Below are 24578 nucleotides of genomic sequence, written 5' to 3'. Positions count from 1 at the left end.
TATATAAATTTCTTTTTTTTTCCTTTTTTTTTTCCTGTTTTTTATTTTTTCCTTGTGTTTTTCCAAGTGCAGCAAGAGACCAAAAACCACATCGAGCCTGATCTGAATCGAGCCCCGAAAAAGCAAAAAAAATCCCAAATAATTCCAAATAAACAGCTTTTAATCCCATTTTTTGTGGTTTTTTTCCCACATCCAATTTCCTCTCTAAACATCACCTGAATTTTTTAATTTTCTCTTTCTTTTTGTGCATATTTTTATTTATTTCTTTTTTTTTTCACCTCTTTTTGAACTCTTTGGCACAATTTTGATTCTGCTACAGTCCGAGTCAGGAGATCTCTTTTCCCATTTTGCAGCACTTTTAAAAAAAAATCTCATTTTAAAATTTTTTTTCCTGACTTTTTTGATTTTTTTTGGACTTTCTGAAGCCTGAAACTCGCTGGACAAACGGATTTTTCTATTCCCTGCAACCCAAAAATTGTGTTTTTTCCCCCATTTCTACATTCACAGTTGAATATTTAAGGAAGGAAAGGCGCTTTTGTTGCTGAGCAGGACAAGCCAAGAGCTCCAAACATTCAGCATTCCCTAAAAATAAAATCCCTAAAAAAAGCGACTTTCCTTAAATTTCACTTTTTTTCCCTCTTTTCTACTTTTTTCTTCCCTATCTCTTACTGCCTGAACCTCAGTTATGAAATGCAACAGCTGAACCCTTAAATTTTGTACATTTTAGATTTTTTTTTCTTTTTTTTTTTTTTGTGTTTTTTTTTTTTTTTCCCGGAATTTTTTTTTTGTTTTTTGGAAAAAAAAAAAAAAAGAGAAACTGCAAAGAAATCTTTTTTTTTTTCTTTTTTTTTTTTTGGGAAGTTGAGAATGTGGATATGACCTCACTCACACACACTCACTCCTCTTGAGATTCCTTCTCTCTCCTTCGGGATCTGCCTCATCCCGGAGATTCCCAAATCCCTGGGAAATCCCAAATCCTGGAAATTCCCAAATCCCTGGGAAATCCCAAATCCCTGGGAAAATCCCAGTTTTCCACCTTTCTCTCTCTCTCTCTCTCTCTCCAGCAGCCAAAACCTCACAGAGCACCACTTCAATCCCAATTTTCCCCGTTTTTCCCTCATTTTCTCCTCCGAGCTCAGCCGCTCTTGGGCTGGTGGGAATTTTGCTTTTTCCCCCTTTTTCTTTTGGAACTTTCGGGGCACAGAATTCCCTCCTGGATGCCGGGGGTCACCAAAGGTTGGGATTTTTGTTCCGAGCCTCACTCACTCATCCTCAGCATCCTCTCATTCCCAAACATTCCGCACACGTCCTCACTCCCGGGGTTTTTGGGGGGTTTTCTAGGAGATTGGAGATTTTTCCTTTTTTTTTTCTTGGTGTTGTTGTTGGTTTTTTATCCAGTGGGGGTCCTCAGGTGTCGTCCCAATGGTAACAGATCTGGAAAAGGGAAAAAAAAAAAAAGGGATTTTAGGGGAAAAAAAAAATGGGATTTTGGTGGGGGGAGAAAGGGACTTGGGGAATTCAAGGGGGAAAAGGGAATGGAGGGGAAAATGGGGGAAAAAAGGGGGAAAAGGGAATTCAGAGAGAAAAGGGGAGTCAGGAGGGAGAAGGGAATTCAGAGCATTGAAAGTGTTTAATAATTTGTGGGGATGTGACCCTTGAGTTGGGCTCCAGCTTGGAGAGTTTTCCAAATTTAACAGTCCAGGATTACAACAAAAAAAACCCCAAACCTAAACACCTCAAATCAGGAGATAATAAAAAAAAAGGGGGGGAAAAATTGGGTTGGATTCAGTCTTGGAGATTTTTCCAACTTTAAAATTGAGAAAAACAGACTTTGTGGGATGGAAAGAGAAATACAAACCCCACAAAAAACCAGGAAAAGAGAACTTTGGGATGGTGACTCTTCCCGGGCTAAGCTGAGCCAATTGTATAACTTTTTAGGTGGGAAAAAGCAGGGATGAGCCCTCACCAAGCTTGGTTCTTGAGTTTCCTCAGCTCTTTCGTGGCCCAGGTCGCGAGGGTTTTCGTTTTGTTCGTCTTGGATCTCCTCCCTTCCGTTAGCAGCTCGTGGATCATGGGTCTGGCTTCTACTAATTTCAGGACATCCTTCCCAAAAGCTGTACACAAATCCCTGGATGCAGAGGAAAATTGGGGAAAAAAAAAAAACCATGTGAGTGGCACAAAATGCTGGTCAGGGGGGCTGATTTTGGGAAAACTGTGATTTAAAGAATGCTCCAGTTCTTGTTTAAAGGTTGATTTCTCCATAACTCTCCTTCAATTCAGGAGAAATGAAAACACCTTTCTCTGTTACCTAAGGATGAGGGGTTTTTTTGGTTCTTAACTCCTGGAAAAACCCCAAACCTGGGATTTTTGTGACGACTTTCTCACCCTCAGAATCGCTTCACACCTGGAGCCAAACACCCAAAGCCCAACCCCAAAACTGACACTAAAACCTTCAGACAGGCAGGAAAAAAGGGCAGATTCCAGGATTTTAACCTGGCTTCCTCTGCTCCCTAAGGACGAGGGGTTTTGGGCACTGAACTCCTGGAAAAACCCTAAATCTGGGATTTTTGTGACGATTCTCTCACCTGCTGAATCCCTTCACACCTGGAGCCCAACACCAAAGCCCAACCCCAAAAGTGACCCCAAAATGCTCAGAGAGGCAGGGAAAGGGCAGATCCCAGGGTTTTTCCGGGGAGGCCTCACCCTATGAGCCCGGCGGCGCAGGCCACCACCCCGTCCGTGTGATCCTCGTCCCCCGCGATGTGGTCGATGTAGGACAGGATAAATTCCACCCTGGGCTGCACCAGCATCACGTCAGCTGCGGGGAAAGGCCCGGTCAGAGCTCTGGCAATGTTTGGGATGCTCCCAAAATCCAGCCTGGGCCCCACCTGGATCCTCCCTCTGGGAGGGGCAGTGAGCCTGGATTGTTTGGGGTTTGTGCTGATTGCTGCTCTGAGGGCTCCCTGTCACAGGGGAGGTGTGAGAACCCCAAAAGGAGGCTCAGGGGGAGCTCCTGGATCCCTGGAAATGCCCCATGAATGTGGGAATGTGGGAATTCAGGGAAAAAATGGAATTCGGGGAATCAACAGGAGAAAAGGGAATTCAGGGGAAAAACAGGGGAAAAAGGGAATTCATGGGGCAAAAGGGATGCAGGGGAGTAAGGGCAAGAAAAGAGATGTGGTTTGGAGGTGACACTGGATGACGGAAGGGAAGGAGCAGGGACGTGACAACCCCAAAAGGAGGCCTAGGGAGGTTCGTATCGGATATTTGGGAATAGCCAGGACCCCAGGAGGTGGCTGATTCTCAGGGTGGCCCCCGGGGTGGATCCCACTCACGGTGCACGTTCTCCTGGTCTCCCTTGAGCCCCTGGATGATGCCCGTGTAGGCCTCCAGGCAGCCCTCCCGCAGCTCGTTCAGGTAATCCACCATGTCGTAGTCGGACTGGGGACACACAGAGGGACACAGTGACGCCCAGTCGGACTGGGGACACACACAGGGACACCCAGTTGGACTGGGGACACACACAGAGGGACACAGTGACACCCAGTCACACCGGGGACACACACAGGGACACCCAGTCGGACTGGGGACAGACACAGGGACACCCAGTCGGACTGGGGACACACACAGGGACACAGTGACACCCAGTCACACTGGGGACACACACAGGGACACCCAGTCGGACTGGGGACACACACAGGGACACAGCGACACCCTCAGCTTTGGCTCTCACGTTCCCCAGACCCTGCAGCGCCTTAGAGAGCGACTCTGAGCTCACAGAGAGCTAGCAGCCCTCCTCACAGCTCAGTCACACAGAACAATCCTTTCCCAGCCCCAGAGCCAAGCACACCTCTGCAGCTTCAGGTCAAAAAGTGTAAACAACAAAAAGGCCCAAAAAGTGCAAACAAAGCAAACTGAGGGGAGCAATCTGCGAGGATGGGACTGCATAACCTGGAGCTGCAATTGGACAATTAACCCCAATATGGAAATGGACCAAAACTTATAAAAATGAGAAAACTCCTGACTTGGAGTCCAAGTTGGGTGTAGCCATGGCCAGGCTCTTGTACTGCCCAAGGTGTATCCTTGAAGCCTTTTAATAAATCCCTACTTTATTCCTTTAACTCTGCCCAGCCTCTTTGGGCATCAAGGTGAAACCCTGGCAATGTCCCCTGGGACTGGGGACAGCTCACCTTGTCCACCTGGGCCTGGGACGCCTGCTGGAGCGTGTTGAGCACCACGTCCAGGTACTTCTTGAACTCGCCCCCGATGGCCAGGGCGATGTCCCCGAACACCGAGAGGATCTGCGGCTTCACCGACCTGTGCACGTTCTCGTTCTGGGGAAAAAACACCCCGAAAAGGTCCTGGATCAGTGTGGGAAGGGGGAAAGGAAAGGAGGGAACGGCCCCAGGCTGCACCAGGGGGTTTGTGTGGGGTGCTTCCCCAGTGGAAGGGGGGTAAATGTCGGAGCAAGTACAGCCAGGGGTTGGAAAATGCCTGGAAATGTCCCAGGAATGTGGGAGAGGGAGGGAAGGGGAGGAAGGAATTCAGAAGGAATTAAGCAGGAACGGAGGACGGGAGGGAGGAATTTGGAAAGAAGGAAGGAATAGGAAGGAAGTGGCGGAAGTGGCGGAAGGAAGGAAGGGATTCAGAAGGAATTCAGGAAAGAATTCAGAAGGAATTCAGGGAGAGGGAGTGGGAGCGATGCAGAGTGGGAAAGAAGGAATTTGGGAGGAATTCAGGAATTCAAGAAGGAATTTATTTAGGAATTCAGCGAGCTGATAAATGAGACATTCCCCCAGAAGCCAAAGCCCTTGCCCCCAGCACCTCCTGGCCGCTGTTCAAATCGCGCGGCGTCGCCGAACACGAGACATTCCCGGAGAATTCCTCCCACTTTTCCCAGGCTTCTCCCACCTCCCACTCCCCTGGGGAGAGTGAGCATCCAACTGTTACTCGGGAATCTCCCACTCACCCCCAGGTTCTCCAGGAGCAGCTGCATCACCTCGTCGCAGAAGGGGAGGATGTTGGACTGCAGGGCTCGGCACAGGTCCCCCACCAGCCCCACCGCCGACAGGCAGACCTGCAACGGAGCCGGGATCAGCTCTGGGATGGGGGGTCATCCCCAGGGAATCTGGGGTCATCCCCAGGGGATTCGGGGTCATCCCCAGGGAATCTGGGGTCATCCCCAGGGGATTCGGGGTCATCCCCAGGGAATCTGGGGTCATCCCCAGGGGATTCGGGGTCATCCCCAGGGAATCTGGGGTCATCCCCAGGGGATTCGGGGTCATCCCCAGGGAATCTGGGGTCATCCCCAGGGGATTCGGGGTCATCCCCAGGGAATCTGGGGTCATCCCCAGGGGATTCGGGGTCATCCCCAGGGAATCTAGGGTCATCCCCAGGGAATTCGGGGTCATCCCGGCTCTCCGGAGGGATGGGAGGGTGATTAAATCCTGGGAATAACGAGCTGGCTGGCAGCACGGAGGTGAAGCATGAGGACATCCAGGAGTGGCAGGGATCTGGGTTGGAGAAACATGCCTAAATTCCAATTTCAAAGGGGAAATCCCAGCCAGGATTTGGGCTGGAAGAACTGCTCCAAAATTCCCATGGAGGCCATTGGGATTGATAATCCAAGAGGAAATCCCAGCCAGGATTGATATTCCAAGAGAAAATCCCAGCTGGGACCTGGGCTGGGGAAAAAAACCTCCAAATTCCCCTTGTAGGCACCAGGATTTGACATTCCAAGGGGAATTTGCTGCCTTTCCACACTTTTCCTTGGAAGTAACTAAGAAAACGTAAGAAACCAAAATTCTGTGCTCCAAGGTGGTTTGGATTTTAGAATCCTGGGATTGTTTGGGTTGTGACCCCACTGGATGGGCTGGGACACCTTTCACTATCCCAAAACTCATCCAAACTGGCCCTGGAAAATTCCAGGGATGGGGCAGCCACAACTCCCCTGGAAAAGGGAGAAATCGGATCCACACCTGGTACTCAGCGTAGTTTTTCAGCCCAATCCCAAGGAAAGGTTTGAAGGCATCCATGTACTTCAGGAATTCTCCACCCAGGACTGTGCAGGGAAAACATTCCAGTGAGAAGGGAAATCCCAATGCCTGGCATTTGCCGTAAACAACAAATCAGAAATCCCTCAAATTCCACCCAAACCCAGTGAAAACCAACCCTCCACTCAACAACTGAGAGCACTGAAATTAGCCAGTTCCTCCTGGACTGGACAAATTCCCAAATTCTTATTGGAAGTAATAAGAAAATACACCAGACCACAATTCCATGCTCCAAGGTGGTTTAGATTTTAGAATACCAGGATTTCTTGGGATAAAAGGGACCTTAAAGTGACACCTTTTACTGTCCCAAGTTGCTCCAAGGCCTGTCCAGCCTGGCCTTGGGCACTTCAGCCACGTGAACACCCCCAGCTCTCCTTTACTGCCTTATCCACATTCTCCTTGGGAATAATAAAAAAATACAAGAAACCAAAATTCCACTCTCTAAGGTGGTTTGGATTGCAGAATCCCAGGATTTCTTGGGTTGAAGGGGACCCTAAAGCGACACCTTCCACCACCCCAGGTTCCTCCAGCCTTGGGCACTTCCACGGATGGAGCCCCCCCACGTTCCCTGCACCACAAATTACATTTTCCACCACTTTGCCCAAAATTCCTGGATCCAGCCCCATTCCTGACCTTCCACCAGGGTGCTGACGGCCATCAGGGCGTCCTCCTGCACGCCCCCGGAGCCGGCCGTGCTCTGGAACATTCTGAGCAGCGACGCCATCACCACGTCCGAGATCTGCAGTGCGTCCTGGCGCTGCACCTTCCGCAGCACGTTCTGAGGGAAAAATCGTGGGAAACGGGCAAAAATCACTGCTTGTCCTACAGGTAAAGCACTCCCACAGCCCTGGGTCTGCTCCTTCTCAGGGAAAAATCACGGGAAATGGGAAAAAATCACCATTCATCCTACAGATAGAGCATTCCCACGGCCGTGGGTGCTGCACCTTCCGCAGCACGTTCTGAGGGGAAAATCATGGAAAATGGGCAAAATCATCAGTTATCCTATGGGCAAAGTATTCCCACATCAATGGGTCTGCTCCTTCTGAGGGAAAAACCATGGAAATTGGGCAAAAATCACTGCTCATCCCACAGGTAAAGCATTCCCACACCAACGGGTGCTGCACCTTCCGCAGCACATTCTGAGGGAAAAATCGTGGAAATTGGGCAAAAATCGCTGCTTATCCTACAGATAAAGCATTCCCACAGCCCTGAGAGCTTTGATAAGGATGAAAGAGCTGTTTGAACCCTTTTGCAGCCAAAAAAATCTGCTTTTGTGGCTGCAAAGTCCCGTTCATTTGGCTGCATTCAGATTTTCCAGCTGAATTTCCCTTTCCTGCTGCATGGGCTGTTCTCAAAGCTTTGCCATGTGTAAGCTGGAATTAAATGTGACCAGCCCAAATTTAGCCTATTAAAAAAAAGCATAATAATGAAATCCTTTTTTTTTTTCTGTCGCAGCTGAGCTTGTAGGGGTTGAACCCTTCTGAATTGAAGTTTAGAAATGCTTGAAGTGGTTAAAATACAACAGTTTCCAGGAAAAGAAAAAAAATCCTTAATTTCCAGAAGAAAGTAATTATTTGAAGTTCCATTTTTCACTCCACAAAAATGGACTTTGGCTGTTTATATAATTAAGATTTGATTTATGGAATTACAGGATGGTTTGGGTGGGAAGGGAGCTTAAAAATCCCCAAATTCCATGGACAGGAACAGATTCCACTAAACTAAGTTGTTCCTTCCAGTGATAGGATTTTCTCACTTAATTTTCAATATTAACAAATGTTTTTCCTTCTGTTGGATGTTCGTAATTACATTTCCAGCAAAACAACAAAAAAATTGAGAAAAACCCCCGTATATTTTATTTTTTTAATACTGAAAAAAGCTTCTCTGCTGAGTTTTACTCAGTGGTTTTTTAGCATTTGCTGCAACAGGGTAAAAAATTCAAGTTCAGGTTCTGGGATAGCAAAAAAATAAATTTAGAAATTAAAATTGGCATCTTAATTCCACCTGGATTACACTACCCAGTGCCCACCCTGCAAGATTCCAGGGTGAAAATTCCCCATTAAAACTCTTTCTAAGGAGAGATTATTCTCATTTCCCATTGTTTTCAAAAATTACTCTAAAACTGGAGAGTGAAAACAACAACAATTTCTATTTTGAGGATGAAATTAAGGATTTCTCAAATCAACCTGGAGACCACCTGGGTTGCTCTGAGCTGATTTTTTTGGGAAAAAAACCCTTTTTTGAGTGGTGTTTGCAGCAGTGAGCACTGCCCTGGTGGCTCCTGCTCATCAGCAGATGTTTAATTGGGAATTCTGAGGAGACATTCAGAACATTTTAATTGGTGCCATTTGGATCAGGAGCACCAAGCACGAGAGGCAGATGAGGAAATCAGAGCCTTGAGGGAAATTTTTTTGTTGTTGTTGTCTGTGGGATTGTTGAGGCTGTAGCCAACCCAAGAACCAATCTGACAGCACAGACAATCTATAAAATCCCCAACAGCATTCTTTGAGTCATATTGCCCTGAATTTTGTCACTAGAGCACAACTTAGAGACTTCTGAACCTTGCATCACCTCCCACGTGTCAGCTGGGACCCAAAATCCACTTTTTTTCATTCAATTCTCAGCACTGGGAGCTGAGGGTGCAGCTTTAGGGGCACAAAAACACCTCAAAAATCACTTTATTCCCACAGCAAACCCAGGAGAGAGGAACGTACCTGGAGAGTAGCACAGAGAAGGGACTGGAGGTCGTTGAACTGGATTCTGTCAGAGGTGCTCTGGATGTGAGACTGAAACAAGAACAAAATCCCACGTGTGAAGAGGCTGCCTGGGATCCTGGCAGCTCCAGGGAGAGCCAGGTTGTACTTTAAATATTTGTTCTTTTCAGATTTCAGAGCACAGGGGCTGTGAAGAAGCTGAATATAGAATCCCTGAGTGGTTTGGGACCTTAAATCCCAAATGGGCAGGGACACCTCCCACCATCCCTGGATTTGGACACTCTCAGGGATAGAGTTTTAAATTTAAATTTTTAATTTCAAACCAGGATTTACCCACCTCCATCTGCAGCACTTGCTGGAGCCTCTCCATGATGACCAGGGTGGTTTTTTGGACAGCAGGATAACAGTCCTTGGCACTGTTTTTCACTATTTCCATCAGGGATTCATAGGCAGAACTCCTCAAGTTATTCTGGTGTCCATCAGGTCTGCAACAGAAGGAGGAAGATTTGCAGCTCCAAGTGCTTGGAAACAGATTTTTTTTTAATTTTAGTAAACCAGCAACAGCTCCATTTGAGTGCTGTGACAAGCAGGAGCCACTTGGAAAGCCTTGAAATAACGGGAATTTGTGAGGACGCTTCTGGCAGTTTTGTTTCTAGCGATTTTCAGTTTTTGAAATGATTTTCAGTAGCTCTCCCAAACAAGGAGAGGGACACAAGGAGCCTCGGAGCTGGTGTCAGGTGAGCAGCACTTCAGAGCCCCCCCCAGACAGCCCTGAGGGTGTGAAATTTGGAACTGAGGCACCTGAGATGACTGATGGGCTCCAGAGCCTTGAGCCAGACACTCCACTCCTGGCAGGATGCAAATGAAGACAGGGAAGGAGTTTAAACTCTGAACTGGGACAAGGTTTTTAAGGAGAATCAGCAGCAAAAAAAAGCTCCATCAGTCCATGGAGCTGATCCAGGGATTGAACCCAGAGCTGTCAAATTTATGTGACCTTCGAGCCACCACAAAATTTGACGTTTAGCCTTTTTTTCCCTGCATCTGAGAGCTAAATATTTTGCCTCAGATGTGAGGGGAAAATGTGAGGGGAAAATGGGGGAGTCGTGAGGGGAAATGCGAGGGGGAAATGGGGGAGATGTGAGAGGAAACAGGAGAAATTTGAAGGAAAAGGGAGAAGGGACACTTCTGGACTTCCTAAAACCAGATATGGACAAAATTATGAGAAATTATTCAGTGGGAAGAGGTGTCTTCCTGGGATTTGCACCCTCTATTCCTCTGGGTTTTTTTTTATACCAACTAAAGCCACGTTTTAATCCAACACCAGATCTCAGCTGCCAAGAAGAGCCTGAGAGTGTGGAGGGGGAAATAAATGAGAAAAGGTTTTTTGGAGAGGTTGTTTTACCTGTCTGCAGTCTCCAGCAGTTTCTGCACTATCAGCTCAAAAGAGGAGGATAAGCAGTAGGTTGCTGGTTCTTCCTGATCATCAGCCACATCTGCAGCTTCATAGGCAGCTTCAGCAAGGCTGGAGAAAGCCTGGAACACAAAATATAAAAATATTCAACTTGAGGGAAAATAGGGGAGACGTGAGGGGAAGTGGAGGAGATCCGTGAGGGGAAATGGGGGAGATTCATGAGGAGAAATGGAGGAGATCCGTGAGGGAAAATGGAGGAGATCCGTGAGGGAAAATGGGGGAGATTCGTGAGGGGAAAATGGGGGAGATTCGTGAGGGGAAAACGGGGGAGATTTGTGAGGGGAAATGGAGATTCGTGAGGGGAAAATGGGGGAGATTTGTGAGGGGAAAATGGGGGAGATTTGTGAGGGGAAATGGAGGAGATTCGTGAGGGGAAAATGGGGGAGATTCGTGAGGGGAAAATGGGGGAGATTCGTGAGGGGAAAATGGGGGAGATTCGTGAGGGGAATATGGGGGAGATTCGTGAGGGGAACACGTGAAGGAAAACAGGAGAGATTTGTGACGGGAAACAGGGGAGATCTGTGCGGGGAACATGTGAAGGAAAACAGGAGAGATTTGTGAGGGGAAACGGGCAAGATTTGGACAGCCAAGACCAAACAGCCTCAAGGGATGTCCAGGTTGGATATTAAGGAAAATTCCCTCCTGGAAAAAGTCCCAGGCATCTGCACAAGCTGCCTGGAGCAGGGCTGAACTTCCAGTCCCTGGAATTGCCCACTGAATTCACGGATGAGCACAGAGGAGCCAGCACAATCCAGCACTGCTGCTGGCAGAACGCTCACGCTCGGCAACACAAAAACCCTTCCAGATCCCAGCAGGAGCTGCTGTTCCCAGCGGATCTGGATTCCTGCGGGGTCAGGGGGGCTCCTCACCCAGCAGACGTTGGTGGCCACCCTGGGCTCGGCGCTCAGCCCCTCCATCAGGCACTGCAGCAGCGGGGCCAGGTAGATGTCGTTGATGGCGGCCTCGGGCAGCATCTCGCAGATCCTGCCCACGGTCCAGGCTGTCGTGTCCCTGACCACCACGCTGGGATCCTTCATCAGCTCTATCAACGTTGGCATGGCCTGGAAGGAGCCAGGAGAAACCACGTGAGGGGGAAAAAAATATTCGCCTCCAAACAACCGTGCAATTTTAAACTCTAAAAACCCTTAAACAAGAGATTTTTACTTTCAAAACCAGATTACACCCTCCTGATTTTCCTCAAATGAAACCCTCCAAAACTCTACAAAACTCAGGCTCCAGAAGCCTCCAAAACAGGTGACATCCTTCTGATTTTCCTTAAAATAAGATCATGTAGAAACCAGACATTCTCTCCCAATTAACCCAGTGATTTTGGGCTCTAAAACCCTACAAAACTCAGGCTCCAGAAACATCCCAAACAGGTGACATCCTTCTGATTTTCCTTAAAATAAGCTCAATTAACCCAGCGATTTTGGGCTCTAAAACCATACAAAACTCAGGCTCCAGAAACATCCAAAACAGGTGATATCCTTCTGATTTTCCTTAAAATAAGATCAATTAACCCAGTGATTTTGGGCTCTAAAACCCTTCAAAACTCAGGCTCCAGAAACATCCCAAACAGGTGACATCCTTCTGATTTTCCTTAAAATAAGCTCAATTAACCCAGCGATTTTGGGCTCTAAAACCATACAAAACTCAGGCTCCAGAAACATCCAAAACAGGTGACATCCTTCTGATTTTCCTTAAAATAAGATCAATTAACCCAGTGATTTTGGGCTCTAAAACCCTACAAAACTCAGGCTCCAGAAACATCCAAAAGAGGCGATATCATTCTGAATTTTTTTAAAATAAGAGCATGTAGAAATCAGACATTCTCCTCCAAATAACCACGAGATTTTTAGCCCTAGCAGTCCCTAAACAAGGGGTTTTTACCTCCAAAACCAGATTACACCCTCCTGGTTTTCCTTAACCTCACGCAAACCGACCACCCTCCCCCGAAGAAGCACAAGATTTTGAGCCGCGGCCCGTGCCCAACGCTGACCTGTATTACTAAGGGTTTGAGCTGGTTGGGCTCGGGCCCCTCCAGGATGCAGCCGAAGGCCATGACGGCCGCGTCGCGGTACCTCCAGTCGGGGTTCTTGATGTGCTCCTTGATGAAGGGCAGCACGTGGGGGACGATGTCGTCCTCGCAGCACGTGGCCAGCAGCATCAGGCACACCCCTGCTGCCTTGCAGGGGTTCCAGTCGTCGTCGTCGTCGTTCTCATCCTGCGGGGAAAAAAATCCCCCGGTGACTGAACCTGAAGTTTGAACTTTGTTTTTTTTACACTTTAATTTTTATTTGCTTTAGTGTGCAGGCCTGGGTTTCGTATTAATGGCCGGTGAGCTCTCTTCACGGAGTAAGGAGATAAAATAATTCTTTTTACAGCCTGGGACCAAGGACAATCATACAAGTTACAGGCCCAAGAGCAAATTCTGTCAGGAATAGAGGGAATCACCAAACCTCTCTGGAAACCACAAATATAGGGAAGCACAGCTCCAATAAATCCCTGGAAGTGTTTAACAGGGAGTAAGCAAACCCAGGCCTCAAAAATCCCAGGGATTGGGAGCTCACATGAAGCTGTGGAATATTTGGTTTAATATCCCAAATATTCCAAATAGGAATAGAGGGAATCACTAAAACCCTCTGGAAACCACACATCTTGGGAAGCACGGCTCAAATAAATCCCTGGAAGTGTTTAACAGGGCCTAAGGCCTCAAAAATCCCTGGAATTGCAGCCCACATGTGCAATATTTGGTTTAAACCCCAAATATTCCAAATAGGAATAGAGGGAATCACCAAACCTCTCTAGAAACCACAGCTCCTGGGATGTGATCGGGGAAAAGGAGGCAAGTCCCAGTCTCAGCCCAAAAACTGCTGCATCACTGGCTCAGAGTGGTGCATGAAAGCTCATCACAGACCAGGGACCGCCACCTCCTGGGGCGTTTTTGGGATCCAAAAGGGATCAGAGGAATCCCAAACCCCATTCCCAAAGGAGCCAGGGAGGTGGAAGAGCTCCTGAGCTGCAGTTCCCTCAGGGAATGCGGCACTCACCTGTTTTGTTAAGGTCTGGGTTAGAATAGGGACCAAATATTGCAGTGCCCCCTTGGCATAGAACTTGCTGGTGTGCTCTGGGGGCCGTCCTTGCTCTGCTGCCTGCAGAGAAGAAAAAGAGGTGAAAAGTTTATTTTCATCAATATTTTTATCTGGTTTTACATAAGTTTCTATTCTTTCAGCATTAAAGGGCTGAATGATCAACTCCAGGAGGCATAATTTCCTTTTTTTTTCTCCCCCCTCCTCCCCAGCACAAATTCTGAGCTGCCTCAAGGGCACTTTGCACTGAGGTAAATATTCCAAAATCCACTTTAAATATTCCAAAATCCACTTTAATGCCTCATCCCTCCTCACAGGGCACAATTATCCCCATTTTCACTTGGCTGTCAGGTGTAATTATCAAGTGACCCCGAGGTGAAGGAGCAAAAGGTTTGGAGCAAATAAACCCCACCCCACTGCTGCTGCCTGTCCTTTTATCCTTGGTTTTCTTATTTTTTGGGAATGCAAGCATAAATATAGATTTAGCTGCCTTTAAAAAATGGATGTGATTCATGCAGAGCCCTTCAAAGTTTCAGCTGTTATTGATCTCCACAGATAATTTCTGCAAACAGCATCTGCATGCAGAACAAATTCCCCAAATTCCTCTCCAGCCCCAGCCATTCCACAGGATAATTACTTCTATTTCATCCAGAATTCCAGGTCTGACTCATAAATCATGGATTTTAGGGAATGTGAGCCATCTTTTGGAAGAAAAACTCTGTCATAACCGTGGCAGACCCCAGAATTTCAGACATTATTTCATTAATCAGATGGATTATTTCCAGGGAAGCATGAGAGAGCTCTGTGATAGGAGCTGCACGTGGATTTAGGTGGAAATAGGGAATAAGAATGGTAAAATTGTGTTACTTGAACAAAACCCACAGGCTGGAGAGGGCTGGGAGCCAGCTGGGATGGTGGGAGGTGTCCCTGCCCATGGCTGGGGTTTCAGGTCCTTCCAACCCAAACCATCCCAGGATTTTGGGATTAACAGGAATTCCAAATTCAGAGTCAGCTAAAAACCCCCAGTTTACCTGGGGGAGCAGAACCTGGGCCAGAACCAAGTTAGGCAGCTAAAGAACCAAGTTTAGGGAGCTAAAAACTCTTCCCAAAGGAGGAGCCAAGAGTCTGAATGAGGAACTAAAACTTCCCAAATCCGCAGCTAAAAAGTCTCAAAAGAGGAGCCAAAAACTCAACTCCCAAAGCAGGAGCTCAAAACCCCCAAATGAAGAATTAAAAAGCTCCCAAAAAGAGGAGCCAAAATCTCTTTTAGGGCTTTTCACGCGGTGCTGTGAGCCCAAAACCACCTGGGAATTTCCCAAATTTCCCCCAGGAAGAGCAGGAGGAACTCCAGGGGTGGCCAAAGCCAGGAGCTGCAGGTTCCAGGGGAAGAGCAGGAGATCCCAGGGGATGGATGAGGGAATCCCAGGGGATGGATGAGGGGATCCCAAGGAATGCCAGGGTAATGATGAAAGGATTCCCATGGGATGGATGAGGGAATTCCCATGGGATGGATGAGGGGATTCCCAGTGGTTAGATGAGGGGATGGATGAGGGGAACTCCAGGGGATCCCAGGGGATGGATGAGGGGATCCTAGGGAATGCCAGGGGAATGATGAAAGGATTCCGATGAAAGGATTCCCATGGGATGGATGAGGGAATTCCCAGGGGATGGATGAGGGAAACCCCAGGGGATCAACGAGGGGAACCCCAGAGGATGGATGAGGGGATGGATGAGGGGATGGATGAGGGGAACCCCAGGGGATGGATGAGGGAACCCCAGGGGATGGATGAGGGAACCCCAGGGGATGGATGAGGGAACCCCAGGGGATGGATGAGGGAACCCCAGGGGATGGATGAGGGAACCCCAGGGGATGGATGAGGGAACCCCAGGGGAGGATGAGGGGAACCCCAGGGGATGGATGAGGGGAACCCCAGGGGATGGATGAGGGAATCACCAGGGGATGGATGAGGGAATCACCAGGGGATGGATGAGGGAATTCCCAGGGGATGGATGAGGGGATGGATGAGGGGAACCCCAGGGGATCAACGAGGGGACCCCCAGGGGACGCCAAGGATCCCAGCCCCACCTCGGAGGCCTCGATGGCCAGGTCCATCTCCTCGTCGCACACGTTGGACCAGAACTCGATGCCCTGCAGAGCCACCTCGTCTATGTCGCTCTTCATTGCCTCGATCGTGATCTGCCGCGGCACAAAAAGGAGATTTTAGGGATTGGTCCTGCCAGAATTCATCCTGCTTTGTGGGGGATCAGGAGGAGACTGGGGGAAATTCAAGTTATTGAGGTTTAAAATTACAAATAACTGGATTTCCCCCCCCCTATTTTATCGCCTTGACCTGAGGTTTTTGTCCCATTTGGAATCTCAAGGATTGGGTTTTTAGGGATTTTTTTAGGGGTTGGGATTCCCAGGGATAACAAAGGAAAATCAGGAATGGAAGTTTTGAAAGAGATGGCCTTCAGAGAAATGAAAATGGAAAATATAAACAGAAATTGAGGGAGATTTGGGAAATAAACATGAGAAATAGAAATATAAACAAAGAGAAATCAGAGAAATAAACGTGAGAAATACCAACACAAGTAGAGCGAGAGTAGAGAAATAAATATGAGAAATACAAATGGGGGAAATCACAGAAATATAAATAGAGGAAAATCAAGAAAATAAATATCAATATAAACACAGGGAGATCAGCCAAAAAAAGTGAGAAATACAAATTCAAATGGGGGGAAATCAGAGAAATAAACCTGAGAAATAAAAATACAAATGAGGGAAAATACAAGCAGAGGAAAATCAGAAGAATAAATATTAGAATTAGAAATAAAATTTATTTATTATAAATAAATAATTTATAATAGATTAATTTAATATATTACTCACATATTTTTAACATATATTTTTATATCAAATTATATTATTACATTATATTAATATACACCCATTATACATTAAATTATTATATGTTTATTAGAAATATACAAATTACTTTATAATCAATTATAAGATTATTTTATAAATAAAACATAAGCCACTCACAGCAAAGAGGGCAGGCCCCATGTAGGTCTCCATATATTGATAATAAAGGGACATTATCTTCACCAGGTTCTGTAAGGCAGCCACTCGTACCTGGGGCAGAGAAAAATGCCCAATTTCACACAGTTTCATTATTTTTAACATATTTTTGGCAGGCAGAGATTTCCCAGGAAGGGAATTTTGAATTTACTCACCCTTGTGTCTGGACACTGTGTGGCTTCACAGACTACTTGCATAATAAAGTGCCTTTCAGACTGAAAAAAGAGAAATAAAAGAACATTAAAAGATATTTAAAGAAGAATTTAAGCTTTTAAAGGCTTCCCAGGGAGGGTGAATTTACATCTGGATCATCACAGACACAGGGCACCACTCCTTGCTCTATTTTAAACCATTTTTTCCCAAATATGGGAGTATTTTTCCCCAAAATTGAAGTGGTTTTTTTCCCCCAAAATGGCAATTTTTTCCCCCCAAAATGGAAATCCAAAACTTCAATTTCAAGGCTGTCCAAAATAAAGACAGAGCAGAACTTCAGAATCCAAAAATCCTGCTGGTCCCTGAATTTCAATTTCAGCAATTTCTCACAAAAAAAAAAGGGGGGGGAAAGGGAAGAAAGAAGGAAAAAAAGGAAAAGGTCCGTGCTCCCCTGCCTTGCCCAGGGCTGCATCCAAGTCTCAGTTTCCACAGGATTTATCCATCAAAACTCAGCGTGGTGCATGAACCTCATCACTGACCGTGGATCAGCAGCTCCCCCTGCAAGCCCTGCCCAAGATTCTGGCATTTTTGGGGTTTTTCTTTCCTCACCTCTTTGTCAAAGTTTGCTTTGGTGAATTCCAAAGAGTTCAGGAGTGCGTTGGTAGCTGCAAGCTTCACATTGTTGCTGGGCTCCTCCTTTCTCATTCCCTGGATTATGGCAGTCAGGATTTCATTGGATTTGTCCTGGAGCTGCTCTGGATCCTGAAAAAATATTTTAAAAAAAATCTGGATAAAATTATTTATGATTTAAAAAGATTTTTAAAATTTGTTTATGATTTAAATAGATTTTTCCATGTTTTCAAGCAGCAGAATCTACAAATAAAAGGGATTTTTTTTTTGGCCAGAATATACAAATGTTTTAGAAAAATTTTAGGATAAACCAGGAAATCATGGGAAATCCAAGGAATTCCTGCAGCACCTGGGATGGGAAGAAGTCTGAACTGAGCATGAATCGTTCAGAAATCCCCTGGCCAGAGGAAATTCCGGATTTTCCAGCCCGGGGAGGATCCCAAGGCTGATCCCTGTTTTCCCCAGGATGTGGATGCTGAGCTGAGGCTTCCCCTCAGGAACGGTGACCTGGATTTGGGGTGGGAAAGGAGGCCAGGCCTTCCAGGAACCTGCCCGGAGCTGCCAGCAGCAGGAAAAGTCTCCTGGAACCAGGGAATCCCCTCCAGAGCCGAAAAATCTCCTGGGAACCAGGAATTCCTTAAGGCCGGGAAAGCTCTCCAGGACCATCAAAGTCTCCTGGGAATCCTGCAGGTCGGGAAAGCCCTCCAAGATAATTTAAAAGTCTCCTGGAAATCAAAGAATCCTCTCCAGGAGCACAAAAGTCTCCTGGAAATCAGGAATTCCTCCAGGTCAGGAAAGCCCTCCAGGATGATAAAAGCCTCCTGGGAATCAGGGAATCTTCAAAGTCAGGGACTCCCCTCCGGGATCATGAAAATCTCCAGGAAATCTGGAATTCCTTCAGGTCAGGAAAGCCCAAGATCATAAAAGCCTCCTGGGAATCCCTGAGGTTGGAAAAGCCTTCCAAGATCATGAAATTCTCCAGGAAATCTGGAATTCCTTCAGGTCAGGAAAGCCCTTGCAGATCATAAAAGCCTCCAGGGAATCCTCAAGGTTAGGAAAGCCCTCCAGGATCACCACGTGGGAGATCATGGAATGTCCTGAGTGGAAAGGGATCACCCAGCCCAGCTCCTGGCCCTGCAGGACACCCCGAAATCCCACCCTGTCCAAATGCTCCTGCAGCTCTGGCAGGTTTGGGATCACAACCAACCCCAAAAAAAATCTAAGCCCAAAAACCCCGACACAAAGAATCCAAGATAAAATCCAACCTTGAAGATGCAACCCCAAAAATCCAACCGAAATCCCCAATCCAAAATCCAAGTAAAAATCCAATAAAAAGTCCAACCTAAAGAATACAAGCCAAAATCCAACCCAAAAATCCAACCCTAAACCCAACCCAGAAACCCAACCCAAGGAACTAAAAAAAAAAATCAACCCAAAATTAAACCATAAATCCAGCCCAAAAAAGTCCAACTCGAAGAACTCAATGCTAAACCCAACAAATCCAAAAAACTTCAACCCAAAAAATCCAACCCAAAGAATCCAACCCTAAACCCAAGCCAAAAAATCCAAAAATCTTCAACCCAAGAACCAATGCAACACAAAGATGCAAGAAACTCCAACCCAAAATCCAACACAAAGAATCCAACCCAAAGAACCCAAAAAACTCCAGCCCAAAGACTCGAACCCAAAGAATCCAAAAATGTCCAACCCAAAGAATCCAAAAATCTCCAACCCAAAGAATCCAAAAACCTCTAACCCAAGGAATCGAACCCAAAGAATCCAACAAACTCCAACCCAAAGAATCCAACCCAAAGAATCCAAAAATCTCCAACCCAAAATCCAACCCAAACAATCCAAAAATGTCCAACCCAAAGAATCCAAGCCCCAGCCCAGCCCCATCCCAGCGCAGAACCCGCCTGCCCCAGCGCCCCGGCCCACTCACGATGTCCTGGCAGATGTAGCCGATGGCCTCGAGCGTGGACTCCTTCATGTGCTCGGTGCTGTGCTGGTTGGTGACGTTGGCCACCAGCTGCGGGATCAGCTCGGGCCACTGGTTCATGGGGATCTCGGCGCAGGCGATGCCGGCCACGCACTGCGACGCCGAGCTGGGCCGGTACGTCTCTGTGCCCAGCGTCTGCAGCACCTGCGCGGCCAGGGGTGGGAGAAACGGGGATCAGACACCCCAGAGACCCCAAACCCACAGCTGGGCCCGGAGAAACGGGGATCAGACACCCCAGAGACCCCAAACCCACAGCTGGGCAGGGAGAAACGGGGATCAGACACCCCACAGACCCCAAACCCACAGCTGGGCCCGGAGTAACGGGGATCAGACACCCCAGAGAGCCCAAACCCACAGCTGGGCAGGGAGAAATGGGGATCAGACACCCCACAGACCCCAAACCCACAGCTGGGCCAGGAATCGCTCGGGGTCTTCTGGAAAAACGGTGCTGGGGACGTGAAGAGCCTGGCTGGGATTGCCGTGGCAAAGGTTCAACAAATCGGGGTGGGATTCATCCCAAAAAGCAAAATGTTTAACGCTAAAATTATCTTGGTAATTTTATAGGGCATTGGGATCAATCAGGAGCATTTTTGGTGGTGGACTTTGGGAACTTTTCCTTAACTTCCTGGTAAAAGTTCAACAAATTGGGGTTGAATTCACCCCAAAGAGCAAATTTTTTATGCCAAAATTATCTTGGTAATTTTGTAGGGCATTGGGATCAATCAGGAGCATTTTTGGTGGTGGACTTTGGGAACTTTTCCTTAAAAAATGGAGGGAGTGGGATGGATTTTTTCAGCTCTTCCTGTTATACACCAGTAAAATTGTCTTTAAAAAATAGAGAGAGGAGTTTGCACTTCTCCATCATTTTTAGTTATACACCAATAACTTTCTCTAAAAGACAGAGGGATTTTTTCAGCATTTCCCAGTCATACTCCAGTAAAATTTTCTCTAAAAAGTAGAGGTAGGGATTTCATTTTTCCATCATTTTAGTTACACCAGTAACTTCCTCTAAAAAATGGAGGGACATGGGATGAATTTTTTTCAGCATTCCCAGTTATACACCAATGACTTGTTTCAAAAAAATAGAGAGAGGGAAATGCTTTTTTTTTGATCATTTCCACTTGAACACCAACAATATTTTCCATAAAAAATAAAGGAAAGGATTAGCCTTTTTCCAGCATTTTCAGTCATACACCAATAAAACTTTCTTTAAAAAACAAAGAGATGAGGATTAATTTTTTCAGCATCTCCAGTTACACACCAACAACATTTCCTTTCAAAACTGGAGGGAGTGGGATGCCTTTTATCAGCATTTCCAGTTCCACACCTTCATTTTCCAAGTTTCCACCTAAATGCTGGATTTTTGACGCTGAAAACAGCAACAAATTGTTCAATTCCAGTGCGCAAGGACAGCTCCTGATCCCAGTAAAATCCCATGGAATAAAGGACCAAAGGTGCTCCATCATCTCCCACCCAAATCCACCCTCTGATGCGGCTGCCCCTGATCCCGGCAATGTCCAAGGCCAGGCTGGGCTGGGAGCACCCTGGCAGAAGGAAAGGTGGGAATGGACGGAATTCAAGGTTCTCCCCACCCAAGCAATTCTGGGATTACTGAGAGAGATTCTATTGACACACAAAAAATAAACAAAAAGCTCGGGGCCGAGCTGAATCAGCCACAGAGCACTGCACAAATCCCAGCACCATTTTTTGCTCCCATCAGCCAAAAAGAAACAACAAGCCACTGAGCCACCACTTCTGTCCCTGCAGGCTCTGAACTCCAGCTGGGCAAAAAGCATCCTCGGGGAAACACACGGATTTTTATTAATTTTCTATCTAGAACTTGTAATTTTTTTCCCATTTTCCACTTTTAAAACTTCCTGGGCCTCATGTGAACATTGTTCAGACTTGGAGCGTTTCAAAGGTGTCGATGGGGACTGGAGAGCACCTGGGGAAGCTCCTCCTCAGAAAGGGAACAAAAATCTTCCTCAAAAAGCATTTCCTGCAGAAAAATCAACGCCCAGCCCAGCTGCAGGGGAAACCATGGAACGGTTTGGGTGGGAAGCGACCTCAAATCCCACCCAGGGCCACGGGCAGGAACATTTCCCACTGTCCAAACCCCACCCAGCCCGGCCTGGGGCACTTCCAGGGATCCAGGGGCAGCCAGAGCTGCTCTGGGCAATCCCTGCAGCGCTGTTAGAGCTTCACTGTAAAATATTCTTCCTTTCAGCTCATCTGAACCGATCCTCTTCCAGTCCAAAACCATCCTGCCCTGTCCTACCACAACCTTCCGTAAACCCCGGAGCATCCTGAGCTGGAAGGGACCCGCAGGGACCACCCAGCCCAGCTCCCCAAAAACCCACCCTGAGCACCCCGGGCAGCGCTGCCCAAACACTCCTGGAGCTCTGAGGGGTTTGGGATCATGATCATTCCATGGGGAACTGTCCCAGTGCTCAAACACCATCTGGGGGAAAGCCCAAAATCCAACCCAAAACTCCTGGAGCTCTGAGGGGTTTGGGATCATGATCATTCCATGGGGAACGGTCCCAGTGCTCTGGGGGAAACCAACAATCCAACTCAAAATCCAACCCAAACACTCCTGGAGCTCTGAGGGGTTTGGGATCACCAACCCTCCTTGTGGAGCTGTCCCAGTGCTCAAACACCCTCTGGAGGAAACCCCAAAATCCAACCCCAAACTCCTGGAGCTCTGGGATCACAACCATTCCATAGAGAGCTGTCCCAACACTCAACCAACCCCTGGGGGAAGACCTTTGTCCAAATCCCACCCCAAAGCTCATCCGGATGAAACCAACTCCCGGAACCGAGCAGCTGCTGCTGCTCCAGAGACCAGGATAAGACTTTTCAGGTGGAAAACCACGGATGGTGACCCTCACCGACCCCTCCCGAGGTGCAAACAAGGAGAAGAGGAGGAGGAAGGCCAGGACTTACGAAGTTCTTGACCTCCCTGCGGGCGTTGGCGTCGATGGCGAGCCATCTCTGCTGGTACTGCGCCTTGATGTCGGGATCCTTGGAGGTCAGCGAGTTCTTGATCTGCAGCCCCGCGGCCACGCGCGCCACCTGGCTGTTGCCGGGGTTGGCCAGCACTTTGGACAGTTCCACCAGGAAGGTGGGCTGGGGAGAGAGCGGGGTCAGCCCCCGGGCGGATCTGTGCCGAGATTACGGGCTAAGCTGCTCGCGGGAAGGGTGGAAGCTCCGCTGCCTCTGCCCGCGACGGGATTTTTTTAGAGCTGACCCCGGAGCCCAGCTACCTTCCCTGCTTCTGCCTGCCCTGAGAATTCCTTTAAGTAAGTGGATTTATGGGTCAAAAAATGGATTTTCTGGGTGGGAATTATGGAGGAACTCCCTGCTCGTTGTTTCGGTGATCCCGCACCCAAACTGGGATTGGGAAACTGTGGGATCTGTGATTTGTGGCATTCCAAACTCTCTGCTGACCACAATGATCATTAACCCCTCAAAATTATGATTAACCCCCCCAAAAAAAAACACCTGAGTGCACACAACACCCCCCGGCATTGGTGCCACTTCCTTTACTAAAACCTTCAATTTTTAAACCTTTTCTTCTTCCAAACCTTTTTAAAATTTCTTCACGTTTCAGAGGCTTCCCTGAAGTCAAGTGTTAGCAGAGAAGTTTTATTTTTTTTCCTGAATATTTTTCCTCCAAAGCTTTTTGCCTGCTCAGAAAAGCCTTCCTAGAAAATACTGGGAGTAGATGCATTGCTTTCCAAGTGATTTTCCTAAAAATCTTCTACTTTTTACAAGAAACCCATTTCTAAAATCCCTTAAGAAATCTTAAAGTACATCTTAAAAAAATAAAAAACCTTAATCCTAAATTACAAAGATTTTGGGGCACCAAAATCCCATTTTTAAAACTAACCCAACATTCAAAAGTTGAACAAACAACTCCAGTGCCTTGGACCCCAGGTTTTCAATGCTCAAGCTCAGCTCTTGAGATAAAATTGATTTTAGTTGTTCCATCCCAAACTCTTTAAAGTTCAAATTAAAGAATTTTGGGTCAAAAAATGGGGGAAAGCTTAAAGGGATGGGTGGAAGGCATTACAAATATTCTAAATTTAATGCAATAGAATAAACCCTACAAACAGACTCTGCTAAACCACTTCAAACCAAATCTTAAACTCTCATTTTATTAGGAGTGAGGAACCAGCCAGAATTAGTTCACAGGACAACCCAGAAGTGTTGCTGCCACCTTGGACCAGAAAACTGAAATTCACAGGTGGAGAAGCATCCTTGGGTTTCTCACTCATAAATTAGCAGGAAAATTTGTCTTTTCATGAGGTTTTGGGGTAAATTCAGCTAAAAAAATGAGCAGCATCACAAGAAAGCTCAGATTTGATAAGGTGAAGGCAGATGTGCCTGACCTGGCACATCTGCAGAGGTGGCACTGAACAGCTCAGGTAAAAAGGGATAAATTAGGGGTGGAGAGGAGGAGGAGGGGGGTGAGGAAGAGCAGGAGGCTCCAGCAGGGAACTGGGAGATGCCCCCAAACCCCGGGGGCTCTCCTGCCCCTTCCCAGGGACCACATCCTGTGGTGGGGACAGGCCTCAATTCCTCATCCTCATCCTCCCCCAGGACCCAGCCCCTCCCAGCCTGGGCCACTGCACCTCCCCATGGCACACAAATCCTTGGTGCCAGCCCAGGCTCTGCTCTCACCCAGCCCTGCCTCTCACAAAGCAAAGGAAAAATGAAAGCTTGGACTAATCCCACCAGGCAGAGGGGAAAAATGAAACCCTGGAAAATCCACATTCCCCCAGCCCTTCCCAGCACCTGGCAATCAGGACCATGAGCAGCTCCTGCCCATCTCCCCAAAATCCCTCACGCCTCAGAGCCCTGGAGCTCCAGGCTCAGCTGGGGCATCCTGAGACCCCCCAGCACCAACCCAGAGGATTTTCCCTCAAAACGGAGGCTGAGCACAAAGGCTGCACCAATCCTGATCCGAGGGGAGCTCACCCTCCTCCCGAGAGCAGCACAAACACAGAACCCCTGCGGCTGTCCCAGGCCAGGCGAGGAACTGCTGTGGGGTGACAGTGCCAGGTCTGGGGTGACAATGGGGCTGTGACAAGGACAGCAGCGGGACACCGGGACCCAGCACCCCCCAGTGCCCCCCATGGCTGCAGGGAGCAGCCAGAGCTGCAGCCCCACACCTTGACTAAGCAAAAACCCTTCTCGAGCAGCACCAGCCTCAAATCCCCCGCTCCAGCACAGCGACTACACCCGGGCCTTTGGGCTTTTTGTTCCCCCTTTCTTTTCTTTTTTTCAGACTTCTTTCCTTCCTCAAATCTAAGGTCGCCGGGGGTGCAAGTCCCCTGCCCAGCCGCACCTCCCTCCCCCACCAGCCACCCCCGAGCTCCTCCCCA

The 24578-nt window shown here is 47.6% G+C and overlaps 1 protein-coding gene across 2 annotated transcripts; it reads right to left on the bottom strand.

Annotated features, from left to right (window-relative positions):
• Window positions 1-842: 842 nt before the first annotated feature.
• Window positions 843-22342, bottom strand: KPNB1 (karyopherin subunit beta 1). 2 transcript variants are annotated; one of them, XM_005430552.3, is made up of 20 exons: window positions 22135-22329; window positions 19132-19332; window positions 17169-17321; window positions 16562-16621; window positions 16371-16460; window positions 15411-15521; window positions 13286-13387; window positions 12235-12459; window positions 11105-11296; window positions 10167-10297; window positions 9102-9249; window positions 8765-8836; window positions 6687-6831; window positions 5979-6061; window positions 4970-5077; window positions 4191-4334; window positions 3336-3441; window positions 2704-2818; window positions 1967-2128; window positions 843-1434 (listed from the first exon to the last, which is right to left on the bottom strand). In XM_005430552.3, coding segments are annotated over exons 2-20 (2265 nt in total). In that variant the 5' UTR covers window positions 19249-19332; window positions 22135-22329; the 3' UTR covers window positions 843-1433. The 2 variants fall into 2 exon arrangements, with proteins under 2 accessions (XP_005430609.2, XP_030920752.1); XM_031064892.1 differs by lacking the exon at window positions 843-1434 and having other exon boundaries at window positions 1963-2128; window positions 22135-22342.
• Between the last annotated feature and the right edge of the window lie 2236 nt (window positions 22343-24578).

Source organism: Geospiza fortis, unplaced genomic scaffold, assembly GCF_000277835.1.
Source record: "Geospiza fortis unplaced genomic scaffold, GeoFor_1.0 scaffold315, whole genome shotgun sequence".
Lineage (NCBI taxonomy): Eukaryota > Metazoa > Chordata > Aves > Passeriformes > Thraupidae > Geospiza > Geospiza fortis.
Note: the sequence above shows the minus strand (reverse complement) of the source record. Positions and strands in the feature narration are given on the sequence as shown.